Below are 20,487 nucleotides of genomic sequence, written 5' to 3' on the forward strand. Positions count from 1 at the left end.
GAATTGTTTCTAATGATAAGTCATTAAAACAGCTCATAAAATAAACATGACAAGGATCATTAATTATATTGCAGTACATTAAAGGTTTTTATTCATTTAAACCTTAAAAAGAAATGTGAGAGGAGATCCCAAAGCTGCTAAATGTACCACATGTGTCTGGGATCGCAAAAACATGGCAAACATTTGGGGAAATGTGTATTAAAAGTTGCAGATACTTGAATTTGATGTAGTGGTGTAGCCATAAAAAAACAGCAGGATACAGAATATATTTGATTCTGTCAGGAAGAAACGAATAAGAGGATTTTCCCCACATTAAAGCTACATAAAGGACAAATAGGAAGTGTATGTTTCAGGGGTTTGACTGCACTTCCAGGATCCTTTACCTGCACTACACATTAAACACATATGTGTTTTTCTTTCACCCTTTTTTATCACAGCGGCAAACATCTATCCCAGGTCTAACTGGTAAATATATTACCAGGAAAAGCTCCCAATAAATTTCAGAGGCAGTAGCACATGAAGTCAGCCAGTGCAGGTAATTTAAAAAGTGCTGGTATTTATTGGCGGTGGCCCCTGCTCATGTTAATGGCAGAGAGGTTCCTTCCCCTTCTTCTTCTTCTCCTCTCGTCCAACCAGGCATTCCTGGCTTGTTTAAATAAGGCCTGCCTGCCTGGGCGCGGGTGGATTCCCCTCTGGCCCTTTGCCCTTTGACCTAAAGTGCATTCCGTATGTAAAGTGAGGAATTCCTCTGAAGTTCAGTTAATGGGGTTGAGTTTTTTCCGCCTTTGGACCCTGCTCATGCACTCATCCTGTGGAAAAAGGGGAAAAACAAGCTCCATGTACACCGGTCGGGCGGCTGTGAGTTATGGATGAGGTTTGTTGTTTATCGGCAGCGGTTAAGAATCGATGTCTCCCACCAGTGGACTTGGAGCCTCAATAAAACTTGAGTGATAATCCTCTGGGATCATGACTAATTGATTTAATGGAGGATATTGTTGAGGGGCAGTGTGTAGGTTTGAGGAAGTGGAGTTTGTCTGTTTGCTAATCCTACAACTCTGTTGGGGGGGGCCCATAATGACATTATCACTGTTGCATATAAAGTCAAAGCGTTTCTTGGGAAGTTTTTCATTGTCTGAGTAGAGGGTCTACAGGGAGTCATAAACTGTACAGATTGTAAAGCTCCTTGAGGAAAACATTAAATTGGTGCACATAAATAAAATTGACACATTAACAAGTAAGAAAACAGAAGTTTCTATGTGCAGAAGATTTACTTTGGTTTTTAGTAAAGTCAAAATTAAACAAATACTTTTTTAACCACTGGATAAACGTTCTTGTAGAAACATACACATGTTGCTTTTTCTGAAACTCTACTCTTATATTTGAAATGAACTTACTTACTAAAGTTATTGTATAATCACCTAATGGATAGAGTGGCCATTGTTTTTGTTTAATTTGAGAAGTATAAAGAAGATTAAAAGCAGTAACATAAAACACATTTTATCAATTATGTTTTGTCGGAATTCGCTTAACTTCCTCAGTGTTTGGAGTCCAACACTTTTGTTTTAAATGTGTAAGAATATGAACAATAACAAAAACTGTAAATTCAACCTATTTTCGTTTGGCTTAAAATATTCTTTCTTGTCTTTTAAACCTCTATGAAACCAAATACAAAAGCATTGATGTGGTAACCCTTCCCATGAATGGACATAAAGTTATCCTTTTAATTGTTTTACATGTTATTTAAGCTTTGCATGAACAGTACATATTTAAAAGTTACTGACCATAACAATCTGCAGCATGTTATCTTACATAGTGAGGTTTAACTTTGAGTCTTTTTACAAACAAATATTTAAACACCAATTTCAGAAAACCAAAAATACCTATTTGAGATGTTTAAGGGGTGCTGCAGTAATCACACCAACACAGCTAACGAAATGTAATCAGGCTTATTTAACCATACGTCTAAAACATCATCAGCCCAAAATGTGTATCCTAAAGTCATGAAGCATCAAGCTGATAATCCTACAAATGTTTTTTGAGCTATTAAAAATGACCTGCAGGTCTCAGGATTTAAGAAAAATAAGGAAAGAGATATGTGTTTAATGACTTATTGTTTAACACATCCTGCTATGAACTTCTCTACCTTTAGATGACAACTTATTCATGTTTCTCAAGGACTGTCCCAGGTAAGGATGATGTAGAACAGAGCTCCTGAGTGACGGAGGGTATCTGAAGGTAGATCATGGGTGGAGGTTCTTGTGCTTTAGGAGCCCTGTGTACGCTGTAAAAAAGGCTGTGCCACCCACACAGCTGGAATGTCATGCATGCAGTCCATAGAGTCTGTTTCAAGAGGGAGGCGGGGGGGGAGGGGGGAGGGAGGCACTCTTTGGAGGAGGCAGGGTGGCTCTGAGCTCGAGGTGGGGTCTACTACTACTACTACTTCATGAAAAAGATGAAGCAAAAAAAACCTCACTTCCCACCCCCCCCAAAAAACTTCTCCATTAAGCTTTTTTTTTCTCATGGTGGGAAATGATCAATGACGATCCATCACGGTTGTTTGGTCTTTGGCCGATGAGAGGAAGGAGGGGAAATGTGAACAGAGACGTGAGATGGAGGGATGGGGGTTGGGAGAGGTTAAAGGGCAGAGGAAGAAAGGAGGTACATTTTTGGAGGATGGGAGGTTTGGAAAAAACAGAGGGAACAATAACTCCCATGTTTAAAAGGCTTTCCCCCCCCCCGACACCTCACACAGGCAGCAGTTTAAAGTCAGGCAGTTCAGGAGGGAGTGGTGCTTTGTGGCTCTTTCCCCTCAGGCTCAAACATTTTCACTGAAACATTCTCCAAACATGACATTTTTCTGTCTCTTGTCTCTGTTTCTCGCCTACTTCCAACAAGGTACATTTCAAAATACTCCACGTGTTCTCCCTTTACATTTCCCTGTAAAGATAAACCCTGATTGAACGTGTCTGAGCAGCTGGCGCCTTTGTTCTGTAAATACGAAATCCCCTTTCTAAAAACGTTATAAAAAGGCAACGAATCAGGAAAACTCTCAGGAAAATATAAAATAAAACATAACCGTTTAATTTCTTCACATGTGGTTACAATTATTTGAAACACATCTAAGGAAATTAACTGATAACATAGGTTCTTTATGTTAAAAGAATATATAAAGGATGCTAATAAATGCCTTTATTTTCCAGCTATTAATGCTGAGATTGTAGGCCTGTTTTCACTATAAATTGTATTTTAAACACAATTTCTCCTATTAACTGCAATTACTCTATTATTTAATTGTTTGATTTTCTAATCTTACAGTTGTTTACTGTTTTTGAATTAAGGAAATGTCATGAAAATAAGCTAAATATGGCATTTAAATGAGGAAAAACGTGTTTGAAATGAAGATATGAGATTGTTTTAATAGGTGACTTAAACCACAATTGAAAATGACTTTCCTTCGTTTTTAATGTTTTGCTAATTTTTAGTTATTTATCGCCACTGTGATTATCGTAATTTAAAGCATGAAAAACAATGAAAAATTAAGTACAGTTGAACATTTCGGTTTTATCATATCTTTGAACAGATATAAACCTCTGGATACAAATTATTTGAAGATATTTGGGAATTAGATAAAGAAAAATAGCTAATTACCTTTTTATCTCTTCTAATCAAATGTCGTTTCTATTTAAAAGTTTAAACATATAACATTCAACATTTTAAAAATCACAAATCTTGTTAAAATTCTTAAAACATCTCTAAACAGCTTCATGGTAGCAGAGTAGAAAAGGCAAGATGTGAACCTTTAGAGAGTTTATTCAGCATTAAGACACACAAATATTATTTGTAGTATTCTGTCATTTCCACAAATCAATTTATCTTAGCATTAGTTGTGTGTCCTGCGTTTCCTCTTGCAATGTGAAATGATTTCAACAAACAAGTGTTGGTGAAGGGGAAAAGCAACTGAAGTAATACAAGTCCTGTAATTAAAAGAAAACACTTTTAAATGACTTCTTCAACAATTTAAAGGATTATGAGGAAATTGTCATTTATCTTCTAGAAGATACAGATGTATTGGTTTGTTCTATTAAAGCAGTTATTTGCTTGTATATATCTACAAGCAAATAACAATAATGTATTTATCTACCTAATTTTAGATTTGTTTATAGCTTTGGAATTACTACTCATATAACGTTCAAATGATCAACAACATTTTATTTTTCCATCATGTGGATTCAGTCATTTCTACAGTTGGAACCCCTCAACCTGCTTTGCCTCTCTGTAGATAAATAATAATAATCTTTAAATGTTCCTGTATTTCAGATTAATTCAACAGTTTGTATATCCATACATTTACGCAGGGATCTATTTGTATTAGTTTATGAATTAGCAAAGGAACTATGTGGGCTATAAATATATTTCAAAAGGATATAATTGGATGAAAAATTAAAAATCAGGGGTAAACTTGATTTCAGTGTCCAACACTTCGACGGGACACTTTGACTCCAGTTTGACGCGAGTTGGAGGCATCCCTGCTCCAAACCCTCACCGGATCCATCACGCCCCGCCTTACATCAAACATTTTTTTGCCGACTGGCTGCACAATCAGATCCCTTCTGAGTGGGCTGGGGTCGGGTGGGTGTGAGGGGAGTAAAAAGTGGGCCCTCTCTCACTGGATAATGCCATTATTTCAGCTCCTCTGGTCAGGAATGCCAAATTTCACAGCCCGCTACTCCTCTCTGTGCGTCAATCAAAGGCGCCCACTGGGTCCGCCCCCAGCCCCGTGTGATCCGATCCGACCATTGATCCCCCCCCCCCCCCCCAACCACATCATACGTGCTCTTTCTGCGTGCTCGTTGTGCAACTTTTACCACCATTCCGTATTTGTATTTATCTTTATTTAAATGAACAATTAGAGAAATATGGAACGGAATTACGCGTCAAATCTCTTTCAATGTCTATATTCATATTGTATTCAAAGGATCAATATCTCAGGCCTGATCCTCGCTGCCTGTGTGAGCAGATAAGCCGGGTTTAGTCCATATTTGAACTAATGAACAGCATTACTCTCCCTCCGGAGGCCAATTAAAGGCTAATAATAATCCCCTTTGTACCCGCACAAAAGCGTTTTGCGCCAAAAAGTAAATAAAATAATTAGTGATCCAGATACAGTTTGGTGGGGGGGAGCAATGATGAGAAATTTGTGAATGGGACACAGTTAATCAGGTATTCGTTGTACGGTGTGACGCTTCCCCGACGCGCAGCCAATCACGTGCGAGCTGGAAATGTTGAACACGCCGAAAGCAAACCAATGGCACATCTTATAGCAAAGACTAGCGCAAGAAGAGGCCAATCAGTGGGAGGCATGCAAACGAGGAATTTGCTCCAGCAGGCTCTGAATGTCAAGTAGTCAAAGATGGAGTCCGGATCTGCGAGGCCGTGTGCTTGTGCATGGAAGAGATTTTTTCTCACTCTTCCAGCTCCGCACATTCGATCTCCACCTCGCCCACAGCCGCGTGGGGACGACGGCGTGAATCCGCAAAGCAGAAGACCGAGAAGAGTGGTTTGTGGAGAGGGTTGCTTTTCTTTGTGTTATGGACAACTTTTACTCCCTATAACGGATTGTCCCTCCCTTGGCTAGATACTATTCATGATTTCAGAGGAGGAGGTGGTTGTGCAAAGAGAGGAGGGGAGGGGGAGGAGGGGGGAGGAGGGGGGAGGGTGTCCACTGTGAGTTGTAGGCGATTTTTACGTAAATGCTCAGAAGCTCAGTGCAAACTTGGAAGTTGCAAAGGTCGAGATTTGAAGATTGGGTGTTTATTCATGCGATTTAAGGGAGGGGGAAACAGCGGCAGGAGTTAAGAGTCAATCCCGCGCTGCGCATCTGGAAAGCTCGCTCCAAAACTTGATCAGGACACGATTTAAACGCCTTGTGGACAGATAGACGCGTCCTGCGCCTTATTGGGCTGTTATCGTAGTGTAATGGGTCTCTGAGGGGGACATTTCCACGGTGCTGCGTGTGTGTGCAGCCTATAGGCGGTTGTGCAATCTAACAAGTCGTCAGTACTGTGCCGCGGGCTGTGAGCTGGCAGAGCAGATCTCCAACGTGAAGGAGGCGTATAGGCCGCTCACAGATGTATGGCGGCCAAAACGTAAAGATTTCCAGAACAGGTAATATAAAAAACCAGCACATTGATGTGTTTTACAGGAATAAGCAGATGGATCAAAGACGAGTAAGCTGCATGGTGGTCTCGAGATTTCCAGCGTCTTTTTCCTTTCATGGTATAGATTCTGTATGTTGTGTAACAACGCGGTGATTGTGCAAACTTGTAGGACCTACTCTGCTTTTATTTTCGACGTTGTTTCAGTTAATTGTTACGTTATTTCACCCCGAAGACAAATGCAACTTTTACAAAGTTATTTGTATCTATTTTTGAAGAAATTACTTTGATTCGTCGCAGCCTTCTTGTGTTTTTTTGTCTTTTGTTTTAGAAATCATTTAGAAGAAAAAATACGGAAATGATCTAAATGTATTTGATAGTTTAGGTATTTACGGTGGCAGCGGGTAGTTTTTGAAGCTTTGGGAGTGTGTCGTCCCCCCTCCTTGTCTCCAACCTCCCATTTCTCCCCCAAAATTAGGATGCATGTCATTCACTGGAGAGAATAGCATGGGCCCACATGCTGGGAAATACCCATTCTCCCAGTGAGTGAGTAACCAATGCTGCTTAATTTAGGAAGTTCGACTCCACCTCTGTAAAGTTACATTGTTAGACTCTTAAATCCGATCTGTCTCACACGAATTAATACTTCCATAATTTCACCTTTATTTGCTGATTTGTTTGCAGTAAAAGAACAAAAGTTTGCAAACTTAAAAATCCAGTTTGAATTTGTCCATGATATTTGTATGTCTGTGATTTAACTATTTTCGATTAGATTCTTTCAAAAATAAAAGTACACGTTTATAGTTAGTGACATCATGATTATTTTTTGTAGAACAGGGTGGATAGTAGAGTCAGTGTGTGCAGTGGAGTCTGATGGTGTCCATGTTGTTGTCCACTGCCCTTTTTCTGTTGCACTACTGGACATTGAGGTGAGCAGTGCAATATTAAAAGGGCATTGGCTGATGAAACAGAGACACACACCTTCCTCTACTGCTCTTACCTGCACATAGGGCTATGAGGACGTCCTTAAATGTACATTTGGGTGTGTGTTTGAGCAACTTCTAACTACCATCATAAGGTTAAAAAAACAAACCTCTCTGTTTGTGTGCTTTATTCTGTAGGAATAAAGATAATGCATGTCATTTTTTGTCATATATTTCCCTTCAAGCCCACACTCAACAGCCATTTTTACCTAAAGACTAAATAAATAAGCTTAATTGAAATTTCAAGCAAGTCTCCCTTGCCTTTTTGTATCTCTTTATGTAACATAAATCCGGGCATTGTTTCATATGTAGATGTAATTGGAGTTTGGCAGTGAAGAATGGCTGTCCACGTGCTGACACATGCTGAGGTCAGCTGCTTTGACAATGTTGCACTACTGTACCATCCATTCTAGCAGTGCAATAGTATTGTCATAGCATTTGGCCTCAGCTCACACTAAACTGGTGCTAAAAGGCTCATTTCAAACGAGTTTGTGTAGAAGTGGAGCTGGTGACTGAGAGCAGGTGGTGCACAGCGAGCCTCCTAAACTGTTTACACACCTCAGTATTTACAGAAGAGTTTACACACATTTGTAGGCTAACACTAGACCTCTAATTGTGCATTTGAAAAGGACAAAAACAAATTATCAAATGAGTTTACCTAAATTATAATATTGATTCAGTCCATCTTGTTTGATGGTGTATTGATTGCAAGTAAGGCACCCTTTTTAATTTGCACAGCAGCTCATGAAAAATGTAGTTAATTATTTAAAGTGAATTTCAGAATCAATAGGTTCTGGTTTTCTGGTTACATTTTTAAATGAAACCAGAAAATGTAATAAAACATATTTCTAATTCATTTTAACACCTACAACTTTGATGGTATCTGAATTGAACGGATGGGGGAGGGGGGAGTTTCTTTACCTGTGTATTGTTTTGTCATCACACCAAAGACTGAGTATCTGTTTGCTGATGGTAAAATCAGCAGATGGGGAGAAAAAACAGTGGGCGGGAGAGGTTGATGTGTGTTTTTGAGCATCTTTGGTGGTAGCAGGTCGATGGGGGGAGGGGAGGTTTGGGAGGAATGTAGGGAGCAAGGCCTTCTCTTCCCCCTCGCGTTTGGCCTTCTCTTCTCTGTCTTTCTTTCTCTCCGTGTTGAGATTAGGTGTCACTGCTCCTGTGTTTGCCTCATGTTTGAACCACAGAGTAAGAGAGTAAACAGGTTTGTTTGTTTTGATGACTGTCAGCAGACCTCCGGGTGGAAATGTTCAACCAATCCAGTTAGCTGTTCAGCAGAAGGACACGACAAGTAATTAGAAAAAATAAAACATCTATTGTGCACTAATGCAGATAAACATTTCAAGTGAAGGACAGATTGTGGTGTTATCGTGTGGCTTTTCAAAAGTACTTTACATTTTATAAGACATGCATGTATGTGATTGCACACTGAAGGGAAGTCAAAAAGAGACCTCAGTCACTTGACTGTGTGAAATTCTCCCTGAGTAAAGAACGTGACTTGTTTAGGCTTGCTTGCAATGCTTGCTGGGAAATCCTGGAATGTGTGGAATGGGGGACGGTGGTGCTTCTGCAGTTATCTGACTGCATGGAGCAGCAAGTATCCTGCAGTGAAACCCAACATGTCAGGGGAGATTTTTTTTAGGCAGCCTTTTCATGTGCAGACAAAACTACAGAGAATAAAAGCTTATGAGATGGTGACATCTGCATTTCATTAGGTCCATAAAACACAACATGCTCCGACTGCTACGCATGAAACAAATGTTTGTGTGTGTTTTCCTTCAAAATGTGTCAGGCCTGCTGTTCACAAGTGGGTGTGGATTCATTTCACTGTAGCTAATAAAGCTTGTTTTTTAACATACATGAAATAACCTTTAGAAAATGTGTTGGAAAGTAATAAACCGTGTTCAAAATTGTGTAGCTAATAACAAATAAAGTGAAATGTTTATATGTTTTTAATACTTTTTGTGGTTTTCTAAAAGATTTATCTGATGTAAGAAATGTCTGTTATTTTTCTTTGTTGAATAAAGATGAATAAAATGAAGCTTTCGATTGCTCATTGTTATTTTCTTGGAAAAAACAATTAAAAGGGCAGAAAGAAATGTTTAAAACAAATTGTTGGCTATCTGATGTAAAAATCTCTCATAGACTTGAAATAGCCTTTTGAAAAATGTAACGCCTGGCTTATATTTGAATAAAAGAAAAGAAAATTATGAATGAAACTGGAAAAAAATAAATGTATTCCTCCATAAAATGATATCCTATAATAACACTGAAACATTGAAATCTCAGGCCCGATCACGGCCTGCTCGCAGTAGAAAAGGTAGTGCAAATATATCAACACAGCGTGAATGAGTGTGATTTAACACACTGATGTCACTTAATAATAGTTTTTTTGTTACCTCTTAATACAGGAATTTACTCTTGTAAACTTAAAATGCATAGCCATACTTAGTCCAACTGTATTTTCACTTCTAGTTTCCCAAGACAACCAAAGTGCAGATATTAATTAGAATTTGCATATTGAGTTTTGGACGATATATTATAAATAATAATTAGAAATAGTAACTTGCATACCTCTGATTGATGTAATGGCCAAAACAGCTAAAAAGAAAAACATAGAATTTGGATATTTTCATCATTATGGACAAAGAGGTTGGGAGAAAGAGCAGATACAGAGTGTTTGTACTTCTCTGTCATATCATGTTGAAAAGGGTAATTTGACTGAATTTAAATAAAGTAAAATTGAACGAGAAAGTCACAAGTTAGCAAAGAGGAATGTTGTCTTCTGTGAAAATGAATAGCATAAATATTTGGCTTTATAAATAAAAAGCCACAAAATAGAATACTTGTAATTCCTATATTCTAATATAATATGAAGATACTGACTTTTTGCCACCCATAACTTTATATTTGAGGTGAATAGAATAGAATATATATTATTGTCGAAATGTATTTGGCAACTCTCACTGCAGTGAAGCACCCAGTGTCTCCCTCTGAAACAAGGTTGACTTTGATGTCATTTACATAAATGTTTCCTTATGTTTTGTGATCTAATGAAAATGAAGTCATGTTCAGGGACATCCTCAACAAAAATCCCCCTCTATTTAATACTATGATTATAGAAGGTGTGAATGACTGCATTTAAAATCAATCAAATATGTTTGCAGAATGCAATGTTGCTGAAACTCTAAACAGCAGCACAGAGAAACTGCCTTTTCACACCTCTGCAGTACAGAGGGGTGTGTGTGTGTGTGTGTGTGTGTGTGTGTGTGTGTGTGTGTGTGTGTGTGTGTGTGTGTGTGTGTGTGTGTGTGTGTGTGTGTGTGTGTGTGTGTGTGTGTGTGTGTGTGTATGTATAGCAGTGTGTTGTCTAAAGGAGAGGAAGGAGGGGTCGCAGAGCAAGAATAGGTGTGTGTGTGTGTGTGTGAGTGTTTGTTTTTACAAGCAAGTAAGACTTGTTTGCACACTTAAATATCACCAGCAGGCATAGGACATAGTTCATGTTATTTCCTGCAGGTTCTCGCAACAATTTAGGTTGTTAAAGGATTACATTTTCGAAACAAAGCCTACACATTTCCTGGCTATCCCCACAGAGCGGTTGGTCTGGAGTCAGGCTGCCTCCAAATCAAAGATATGACTATATTCTTTTAAGCTAGAGGTTAAAATGTTAATCATTCACTGATAGAATTAGATATATATTATTAAAAAAGTGGAGGATGTGGACTTCCCTGTATGATTATGTTTCATTTAACATCAGATATCTAAAAGGTTAGTTTATGTACAAAGTGTGATATTATGTTGAGAAGATATTTAAGAAGAACAAAAATAGGAACTAGAGATGAAAGCTGAAGATGTGAGCAGGTGAGAAAATAAAACGTGACAAATTGTGTAAAATGAATAAAAGCCCACGTGCAATAACAATAAATCCAGGTGACAAGCAGACAATGACCAGGGAAACACAAATGAGCTGAAATAGACCTAATACAGGAAACGAAATCATCTAGGAAGTGTGTGTGTGTGTGTGTGTGTGTGTGTGTGTGTGTGTGCCTGTGTGTTTGTGGGGGGGAGGTGCCAGACAGTGGGGTGGCTCCTGGTTTGGTTTTGCATGTTAGGTTTTCTTAGAAAGTGTAACAGTTCGACTATTAATAGATTATACGATCCATGTGAAGACCTCCTTATAGTTGCTTGAACAATCCAAATTAAAAAAACGTTCTTATTTTAGTACACAATAACTCTGATTCAGCAGTGGATCATAATCATAAAGTATAAGTTTGGGCTGTTTCCTGAGGCTTCATCATGATGTATACCATGGCAACATCAAATCAAACAGGAGACAGCATGATAGCATTTTTGCATCAGTTTCTCTGCTGAGTGAAATGTGTAGCTCTGGATAGAAGCAACGCAGGAAAACAGGAGAAACTGCAAGAACACTCATCAATAAATAATTTCCAAGTTATATATGATCACATATCTGATACTTTGAGGAAGATAAATGGTGTGTGTGTGTGTGTGAGAGAGGGAGAGAGAGAGAACACATTCCTCTGAGCTCTCTCTTGATAAAGGTTGGCCTCCCGTGGGAGCAGCACTCTCAGAGCCGAGGAGGAAGATACAGATTGTGTGTATAATACTACACAGGTGTGTGTTTCCACTATGACAACAGCAACATAAGATTCGTTTTCATTAAGATGGGATATATACATGAACCTGCATCAGTTTCCCCTTCAAGGAGATGAACTGTTGTATTTACAGATGAGTTTTTCGGATGTTTTCTGACTGTATTTAATTGGTAAAACAATGATTCATGTCATTGAGAAGAAAAAGATGGATAATTGTTTTTGTCAAATCAAATATTTAGCTTGCAATATTCAGTTGTTCATCCAGTTGGCTCTCACACACACACACACACACACACACACACACAGGACCCGAGTCTGTTGGTGATTCACTGCCATCACATGGACAACAGATGCAATACAGAAGGATAGCTTTAAAGGGTCAGCTTACCCAAATAATTAAATCAAACTTTAACTAACTTGCTTCTAGTTCCTTTAGTTCTGGTTCCATTTGCCCAGGTTTTATTTTTGTGTTCCTCAGACTAATGCCAATTATATCGCAAGATTAACTTTATTTGGTGCCCACAGGCTCTTTCAAAAGGAAAAACTCAACAGCAATGTTTATTTGCAGACATCTGGTTACTCTGAGTTTACTTCTTTGGGAGCAATTTTCATTGGAACTACTTCCTAACAAACAAATAGTCTCTATGAGAATTGTCTGTCTGCATGTCTTCTAATAATTTTTAAAAAAAAATCTTAAATAAAACCGATGAAAACAAATGATATAAACGATTTATTGAAATGGCTCAGCCGAAGGTGCACAAACAAAACATAAATAAAGATACTTATTACAAATAATGACACAAATAAAAAGTGCAGATGCAGCACTACATGTAATAATAGTAAAACTCTACATATATATATACAAACAAACACACAGAACCCTGAGTCTGCTAAGAGCTTGTTGCATAGCATAGCACTTCATATCCACTAGGGGGGGCAATAAGTTCGTTTTCTTTGAGTCACTTCAAGGCTGCATCAAACTCTTTATACAAGCTCAGGTGCAAACAGTCACTCTGTGTCCATGACATGCAGAGACACAATGTCCTCTGTATCTCTTCTTCTGAAACATCACAGCTGTCCTTAGCACTGCGAGAGAGAGAGACATTTTAATACAATATTAGCAGAATTCTGTGAAAATCAAGTACATCATAATGCATCATATTTAATAATAATACCCTTAGTTTCTGGTCATCTTGACAATGTTGTTGGTGACGGTGAGCTCCGTTGAAGCAAAATCAGTCGATTGTTGCAACACTGATTCATGGGGCATCTGAGAGAGTAAGAGAGAGATGTAAAAGAGGAAAAACTATTTAGAAAAACGAATTTTACAACAGACAAAGAAGGGGATCAAACACGCTTTTTATCGCTAAGAAGCTTTGCCAAAATAGTACAGCCATCCTAAAAACGATTCAAGAAAACTTTTTCATGCTTTTATTTCAAATACAGTACATTATTACAGTGTCCTTTTTAATGGTCTGTTCCATTTTAAGAAAAGACCAGTAGTGTAGTTTGAGCTCCACGTCATTGCTTCCACATGTTTTTGTTGATACATTTTAAGGTTCTTGTACTTGTTTTGAAAGTCATTAATGGTTTACACTGGCCTACATTGCAGACTGTCATTTTATAATCCTTCTGCCACTGCTAGGTTTCTAAACACACACAATTCAAATGCAAGAAAATAGGCAGCAGTACTTTTATAACTGTGCTTCACAATTATGTAATACCCTACTAAGAGCTATTGGAGATGTGGGCTTTGTGAATATTTTAAAGAACAGCTGAATACATATTTCTTTTTAATTTGGCTCAAAATTAATGTCTTACCTTTTCTTAATATATTATTTACGTATTCTCTCATTTTATTCATTCTTAATGGGTTTTACTTTGATATATTAGCATGTACTGTCTGCCTATTTTCCCTTGTGTAAATGGGTTGCATTTTCATAAAGAAATGATAATGCACTTATTTAATGCGCTTCATCTCTTGCATGAAAAGTGCTATATGAAAAAAGTGTATTATTAATAGTATTCCTAGTTTTCTGTGCAGGTATAGGTGTGTGTGAGGACTGACCAGGACTGGGGAGGCCATGAAGTGGTAGTTGAAGGGGTAGTGCAGCAGGTTGAGGCAGGTGGCAGAGTAAAGATCTGCGTAACGCAGCAGCTGGCTGGCAAACAGCGTCTGTCTGGAGCCGCTGCGCAGGAGGCTGCCCATCTGACCGTAGGACATGTCCATCCTGTGAGTCAGCACCTGAGAACACCAGCAACATCAGCACAAACACCTGGACAGAGGGTAATAATAAATCTGAAACACACATGGCTATTATACCAGTCATCAGGGTTTTGGATTCTGTTGCATACGATCATCCTCAACGTTTTTAGAAGATTTGTCTGGTCTTAAACGTGCGCCAAAGATGCATGATTACTTGGCTTTTGACACTACAAAACTAAGGCTAAGAATAGTATGATTATGGGTATGATTATTCTGTTGCAGTGTACAAATACCAACACATGTCCATTTATTTCATATGTTGTTTATGATTATAGAAGTCTTCAACCCATAGATTTGGGCTTTTATTAAGACAAAATCTGTATATCCGTCATCCAAATAGAGCCTAAATGTGCTTACGTATTTCTAAAGCCAGTGTTGCTGTTTTATTTAAACCCTTCAATGTAGGAGCAACTTAATTAACAACATGGTGCATTCATGTCCTTCATCTATCTATAACTACCAGAAAAAACTTGAAGAATTACAAAATATAGATGTGTTTTAATACGGAGAGCTCACTTTCATTCTGGTCTGAATGGCAATGATGTCAGGACACTCCTGACTGCCGCTGTCCAGATGCCTGCAGACGACCAACACAGGGAAAAAAAGAGTTTACCATTTTTGTTACATCGGTCCATGTCTATGAACAATAACATCCTGATGTCATGGCAACAATGTTTCCAAAATGTAGTAAGTGATGTCATGTGTTGCAGCTTAAAACAATACAACTCAACAAAGTCATGAAGTCTAGTATAACACTTGTTTTCCTTTAAACACATTATGACTTGTCTGTTCTCTATGTTTTAAAAACAGATGGACATAAACTCACTTGTAGAGCTCAGCTAAGAAGAAGTCGAGACGTTTCAGCTCTTCAAACATACCTGCATAAATAAAAATAAATAATCATCAGTGCTTGGAAACAACCTCAATCCAACCACAATTTTTCTATTTGTTCTCACTCTGCTTCTTGTCCCAGATTTGCGGCTCGTTGTTGAGCTCCGGTACGACCAGGAACGTCTTCCAGCCCTGACGCTTCTTAGATTTCAGGATGTCGCCAAAGATGTGGTCGCCAACGTAAAGGATGTCTTTACCTTTGACCTCCAGCAGGTCGTTGATGAGGTCTGAAGAGCCTGCAAACAGTAAAGAAAGGGCTTAATAATTATTAATAAACACTATTCCTAATGAACAGCAAAAATTGAACCACTGAATTCATAGCATTTACATATTTAATTACCTTCTTCATCTTTTTGACTTCTACTCTTTGACATTTCTAGAAGGTCATTTCAAAATGTGAACTTTTTGGGTTCACATATGCAGATAGAAAATAGAAATCTCAACCAGCTAAAGAAGCTAATAAAGGATATGCATTATGAATAAGGAGTGAGGAGATAACGTTTAAAGCATTGTTTAAACTATTTTACAAAGCTTAACACCACCAATAAATTAAGCAAATAAAAGTACATTAAATTGACTTGAAAAATATAACTCTGGGTAACAATAAATAAAAGATTAAAATTCCAACAACATAGATGAATAGGACTTTCAAAATAAATAAATTCTGTAAAAATCCAGTGTTATTTCTTACTTCAGTATATTGCATGTAAGAGTTTAAAAAAACAAAAAACACAATAATGAATACATAAAAACAAGTAAATGAACGTCACCTCCGGAGTACACTGTTCCATGTTGGAGGTCTCCGGTGTACGTCCCGATGCAAAGCTTTCCTGTGTTCTAGGCATTAAATACAACATATTACTAAAACCTGCTCAGTTAATTGACATTACCATGTAAATCTTTAATATGAAAGATGTTTTTTTTATACCGTGTCCACTTGTCTCAGCACTGTCCCCTCTCCAAAGTACAGAGGCTTTTTAGTGTCCACCACGATGAGGTCGAAGTACGAGCGCCATGACTCCTTTTGATTTCCAGACTAAAAATGAAGCGTCATGTTAAATCTACATAATCCACTTAATATCTTCTGAATATTCAAAAAGAAAAAGTTGAACCGTATTACCTTAACATTACTGTCAAGCAGGTATTTCATAATAGCCTTGATAAAGAAGGAGAAAAAAGCAGTTTTAATGTCTTCACTCTTATTTCATGTAATTGAACGTTTAGTGTATCTAAAGGCTCACCTTAGTGTAGCTGTAGTCACTGTTGGTGGCGAGGAAGACCTTGGCCGTCACTTTGAGTCGGGTTAAGAGTACAGGGAGATTTGGCTGTAAGGAAACAATAATTTATTATACATTTCAACCTTTAATTTGAATAAATCGGTGCATATTCGTTTAGTTTACCCACATCTTTGATAACATATTTCTCCAGATTCTTGACAGTGCGTCCCTTCAGGGCTCCCTGTACAGCAAACGGACACAGCAAAACATTTAGAGAAACTGGCACACAATTCTACATATTCTATAAGAGATATGTTAATTAAATTCACCGTATCGTGAATGAAGTCCATCGCGTCTCGAAGATCCTGGAACATGCTTCTGTAGGACATAAACAAGTCGCCGTGCTGGAAACCTTTCTCAAGGCTGAAATAATTGAAACAGCAGAGAAAGAGTTTGACAAAGGATTCACTTCTTAATTTAATCAGAGGAAGAAACAGGAGGAATTATCAAACATATGAAGGTAACACCACTTACTTTGTGTATCTGGAGCATCTGGTGAAGAAGTCCACAAGGCAGGTGTAGAGGTACGTCTCTGCAGAGTGCATGGAGGGTCAGTTAGTGAACACTGATATCATGTATAAACATACTTCTGTTTAGTAATTTAGTTTAAATGCAAACAAATTATAATTTAAGGGTTTCGATTAAGCAAAAATCCCATATTTCAACCTTTGTGCATTTAGTACCTGAGAGGTTGAACAGAGTGTTGAGGATGTAGAAACGGTCGGTGTCGTCTCTTTGGATGAACTTGTTGGGGTAGTATTTTTGAATGTCTTCTCTATGGATCACAAACATAAGAAAGGTCAATGTTACACATGCACTGTCTCGTGTCTGACCTCACCTGAGCCTGGGTTTACAGGTCAGATTTCACTAATAAAACATCAATTTAACATTTCTGTAATTCTGATAAGATTTGATCTTTACGCATTGAGGAAGGTGAAGCCATGACTGCAGACTAAAATATTCCCGTTGGAGTCCACCTTCAGGAGGTTCCCGTATTTGGAGTCGATCACTAAACCGCTGAGGGTTGGGAAAAAATAAACGGATGTGTGAACAAAGGTATCAAGACGTGACATTAACAACTTATCTGCCAAATATGTAATTTGATATTTGAAATGTTAAAAATTGAAAAAATGCACATCCAGTTTCCTCAAGCCCAAGACGATGTTATGTTGGAAATGGTCGTCCTTTTTGCTTGATAGTTCCTCAATTATTAATCAATAATCATAATATTTGCCGATTATTTTTATGATAATAGACTTATCAATTAACTGACTTAACGTTTCATCTTTGAGTTTTTGCTTATTTTGAACAAATTATTATTTTTAATGCAGTAATGCCATTGTAATGTGAATGACCTACACACATTGTAATTATGGACTCAAATAATATATACACACAAGGTATATTTACAAGATTCTGACAGTATAATTTGTAAAAATGATTTAAAGAAATTCCTTTGATTAATAATTGTCAATTGGACACATTCCTAGTTTGTTGTTTAAACCAAGTCAATCCTGTTCCAGAGGCAAAATAAATATAAAAATCACTTTTTCTTTTTCCTTTGCAATTTCATCTGCTTCCATACAATGTCAGATAAAATGATATATTTATTGTTGCATGAATTGATGTAAAACTAACCGAATGGGGAAGCTGGGGTCGTATGTGTAGCGCAGAAGCTCATGAGGGTATCCGACAGACACCATTCTGTCTCTTAAGAGCTCAAAGCCCAAACTCTCATAGTCAGGAGACTTATACACTGCAAACAAACACAATATGTTATATATACTCAATATGACAGAGTACAGAGTCATAACATCCTCATGGTGACACAACATTTTACACACACACACACACACACACACACACAAAGGTGTTACTGTTACGTACTGGCCATCGTGTAGTCCATGTCAAATCCATAGCATCGGATGTTTTCCAGCATCAGGTTTCTGTTGACGAACACCCTGAGATCAAACACAACACAGCTGAATTCTGCAGACACATGATCAGGAAAACATGTCGGAGCAAAAAACATAAGAGGAGTATTTCACATCCATATCTGTTGGGGATCTACAGATGAGGTCTGCATAAGTTCCTCCAGAGGTTATGTACATGTGGGCCTAAGGGGGAAAGGTCATCAAAGGTGAGAAGACCTTTTGGTTGTTGATTTAAAGTTGGTTTCTGCGACATTATCAGGTTTACTGCATGGTTTCTCAATTGGTATTTTTTTCCATCACAGGAACTTGAATTTCAGGACTTGTCTACCTTGTTTATCTTGTAGTTTAAGGTCCTGGCCTCTTTTTCCTGCTTCTACAGAGCTGGGTGGTGAGTGAAGATGTTATCATTACCCTCAACTATCTACACCGTTGTTTTAAATGACTGCAAATTACAAATAAAAGCATCCAGGAATAACTTTTTACAGACTGTTGTGTAACTGTACATGGTTTCCTGTGTCACCCGTTCCCAGATGCTTGTCTTTTATCAGCGACACCCTGACAGTCACAGAGGCTATCTGCAGCACCTTCAGTCTCAACCCTCCCTGACAGTTCATACATATAGGGTTGCTGTAAATAATTTACCTGGAAGCTCTTGTTTTGTAAGTGTGTTGTTGCTGAGCTATGAGGATACTACTCCTGCGTTCAATCCTGCACATAACGGCTGGTGTGGAGCAAGTGTTTCTGACTCAAAAGTGCCTACTGGACAGCGGTAGCTACTGTACCTGCTGATTAAATCATATAAAAGTGATGGGGGGCAAAGCCTCAGAGGAAAGTGGTTTGTGAAAATACAAGGGTGATTATTAATACGATACGATAATACTTTAATGTCAGTTCAAGTCTGGATATTTGACTTGCATAGCTCCATTTGTAACATCAATATGGACACTATACATACAAAAAAAACATTTAACATAACGTCACAATCACTGATAGGCCTAATAATAGGCTGGTTACTTCTTAATTAAGCTTTCCAGACCTGAGCAATCAGTCACAGATTACAAAAAACGTTTCCTTTCCACTTTGTTAATAACTAAATTGATATTAAAAGCATTGGGGCTTAGAGGTACAGTATACCCGTGTAAGGCATTATATTGATCTAAATCAAATGGACTCACATCTGGTCAAAGTCTCTCTTCAGCCTGGGCTCCTCAGAGGGGATGCTGGGTAGTTTGTCCATGGCGTCCTGTCAACTTTAGACGAAGCCTGCTGATGTTCGGTGTGTTCACATGCAACTGCGGTCTGCCACTCAGCACTTTTTGCGGCCAGTCATCAGAACAGCATTGAAATGGTCAAATTTACTCAGATTTTGTAGGCGTGTACATACGTGTTTTTCTCTTTTCCGTAGCTTACGCAGGTTGGCACTGCTGCCTGTAACTTTTTGGCTTGATGGCGAGGTAAAAGACTGCCTTACGCGCTCATCCGGCTTCTGTCTGTTGAATTTGTCACGCACTCGTCTTGCAAGACATTTCGCTTTTACCATGCAGATTGTGTTATCAGAGGCGCACACGTGTGCCGGGGCTGCAGCCTGCGTAATACCGAGGAGTTCCCGATGAGTCAGACCCGCTGTGACCCCGCGGTGTTCATTAAAACAACAGTTCAGATGTTTGGAGCATGCATTTGTTATGAGTTTGTTTGAAAGCTGCACTGCACAGATGTATAATCAGCAACATATACTTAAAGTATCGAAACTTCATTTATGTCCCATTGAAAACATCATGGCCATCATATGTGGAGCAGACCACAAATCAAAGATCAGTGTGAACAGTAATATAAAGGTTTCATCATCTCCATGGACAGAAAATAATCAATGTTAGTCAGGAAAGATTGAGAACTATTTATTTGTTTTATTGCTCATGTTATAATTTAAAGGCCACAAAAGTTATTCTTGTTCGATAGTGATAACAACTTTCTTTTTTGGCAAGGGAACCTTTTCTGTTAAAGACTATTCATAAAGCTTTGGAGAGGAGACACAGTTTGCTGTTAGCAGTGCAATGTTTTATGTAAGAAGTTAGTCTTTTTTACAACTGTCGTTTCACCACTGCAACAGAATATTTGATCCTATACTGTCAGTTCTGGTTGGCTCGGATGCGTTTGCATCAATATATTACATGAACTGCCCTTTATACAGTAGGCATACACTCTAATTACTCATATGATTATACATCATAAGAAAAGGGTTATAATAACTAATTCAATGGTGTAAACACCTGTATTTGTGGGTTGTTTAATATATAATAACATGTATTTTGTGATGATAGTAAGTCAAATATCAGACAGTTGTCATATAAGT

At 38.1% G+C, this 20,487-nt stretch overlaps 1 protein-coding gene across 5 annotated transcripts; it reads right to left on the reverse strand.

Moving 5' to 3' along the window:
- Positions 1 to 12,481: 12,481 nt before the first annotated feature.
- Positions 12,482 to 19,660, reverse strand: nt5c2l1 (5'-nucleotidase, cytosolic II, like 1). Of its 5 annotated transcripts, none has more exons than XR_004555263.1 (18): positions 19,313 to 19,660; positions 18,091 to 18,164; positions 17,842 to 17,959; positions 17,125 to 17,220; positions 16,887 to 16,978; positions 16,678 to 16,735; positions 16,473 to 16,566; positions 16,331 to 16,384; positions 16,168 to 16,251; positions 16,047 to 16,082; positions 15,855 to 15,962; positions 15,697 to 15,763; positions 14,992 to 15,162; positions 14,862 to 14,913; positions 14,552 to 14,612; positions 13,838 to 14,045; positions 12,945 to 13,039; positions 12,482 to 12,855 (listed from the first exon to the last, which is right to left on the reverse strand). XR_004555263.1 is itself a non-coding variant. In XM_034122650.1 (18 exons), the coding sequence occupies exons 1-17, from the start codon at positions 19,372 to 19,374 to the stop codon at positions 12,947 to 12,949; spliced, it is 1,482 nt and encodes a 493-aa protein (XP_033978541.1). In that variant the 5' UTR covers positions 19,375 to 19,660; the 3' UTR covers positions 12,482 to 12,855; positions 12,945 to 12,946. The 5 variants fall into 5 exon arrangements, 4 of the variants coding, with proteins under 4 accessions (XP_033978541.1, XP_033978540.1, XP_033978542.1 ...); XM_034122650.1 differs by having other exon boundaries at positions 13,838 to 14,014; positions 18,091 to 18,149; XM_034122649.1 differs by having other exon boundaries at positions 13,838 to 14,014.
- Positions 19,661 to 20,487: the final 827 nt, after the last annotated feature.

This window comes from Trematomus bernacchii, unplaced genomic scaffold (assembly GCF_902827165.1).
Source record: "Trematomus bernacchii unplaced genomic scaffold, fTreBer1.1, whole genome shotgun sequence".
Taxonomy (NCBI): Eukaryota; Metazoa; Chordata; class Actinopteri; order Perciformes; family Nototheniidae; genus Trematomus; species Trematomus bernacchii.

Excerpts from the sequence above, each read along its gene's own strand:
- nt5c2l1 (XM_034122649.1), bottom strand. The coding sequence starts at position 19,374 with ATGGACAAACTACCCAGCATCCCCTCTGAGGAGCCCAGGCTGAAGAGA. Across the intron at positions 18,165-19,312 it reads AAGAGAGACTTTGACCAGAT|GGTGTTCGTCAACAGAAACC; the intron begins GTGAGTCCATTT and ends GTTTGATCTCAG. Across the intron at positions 16,567-16,677 it reads AGATGCTCCAGATACACAAA|CCTTGAGAAAGGTTTCCAGC; the intron begins GTAAGTGGTGTT and ends CAATTATTTCAG.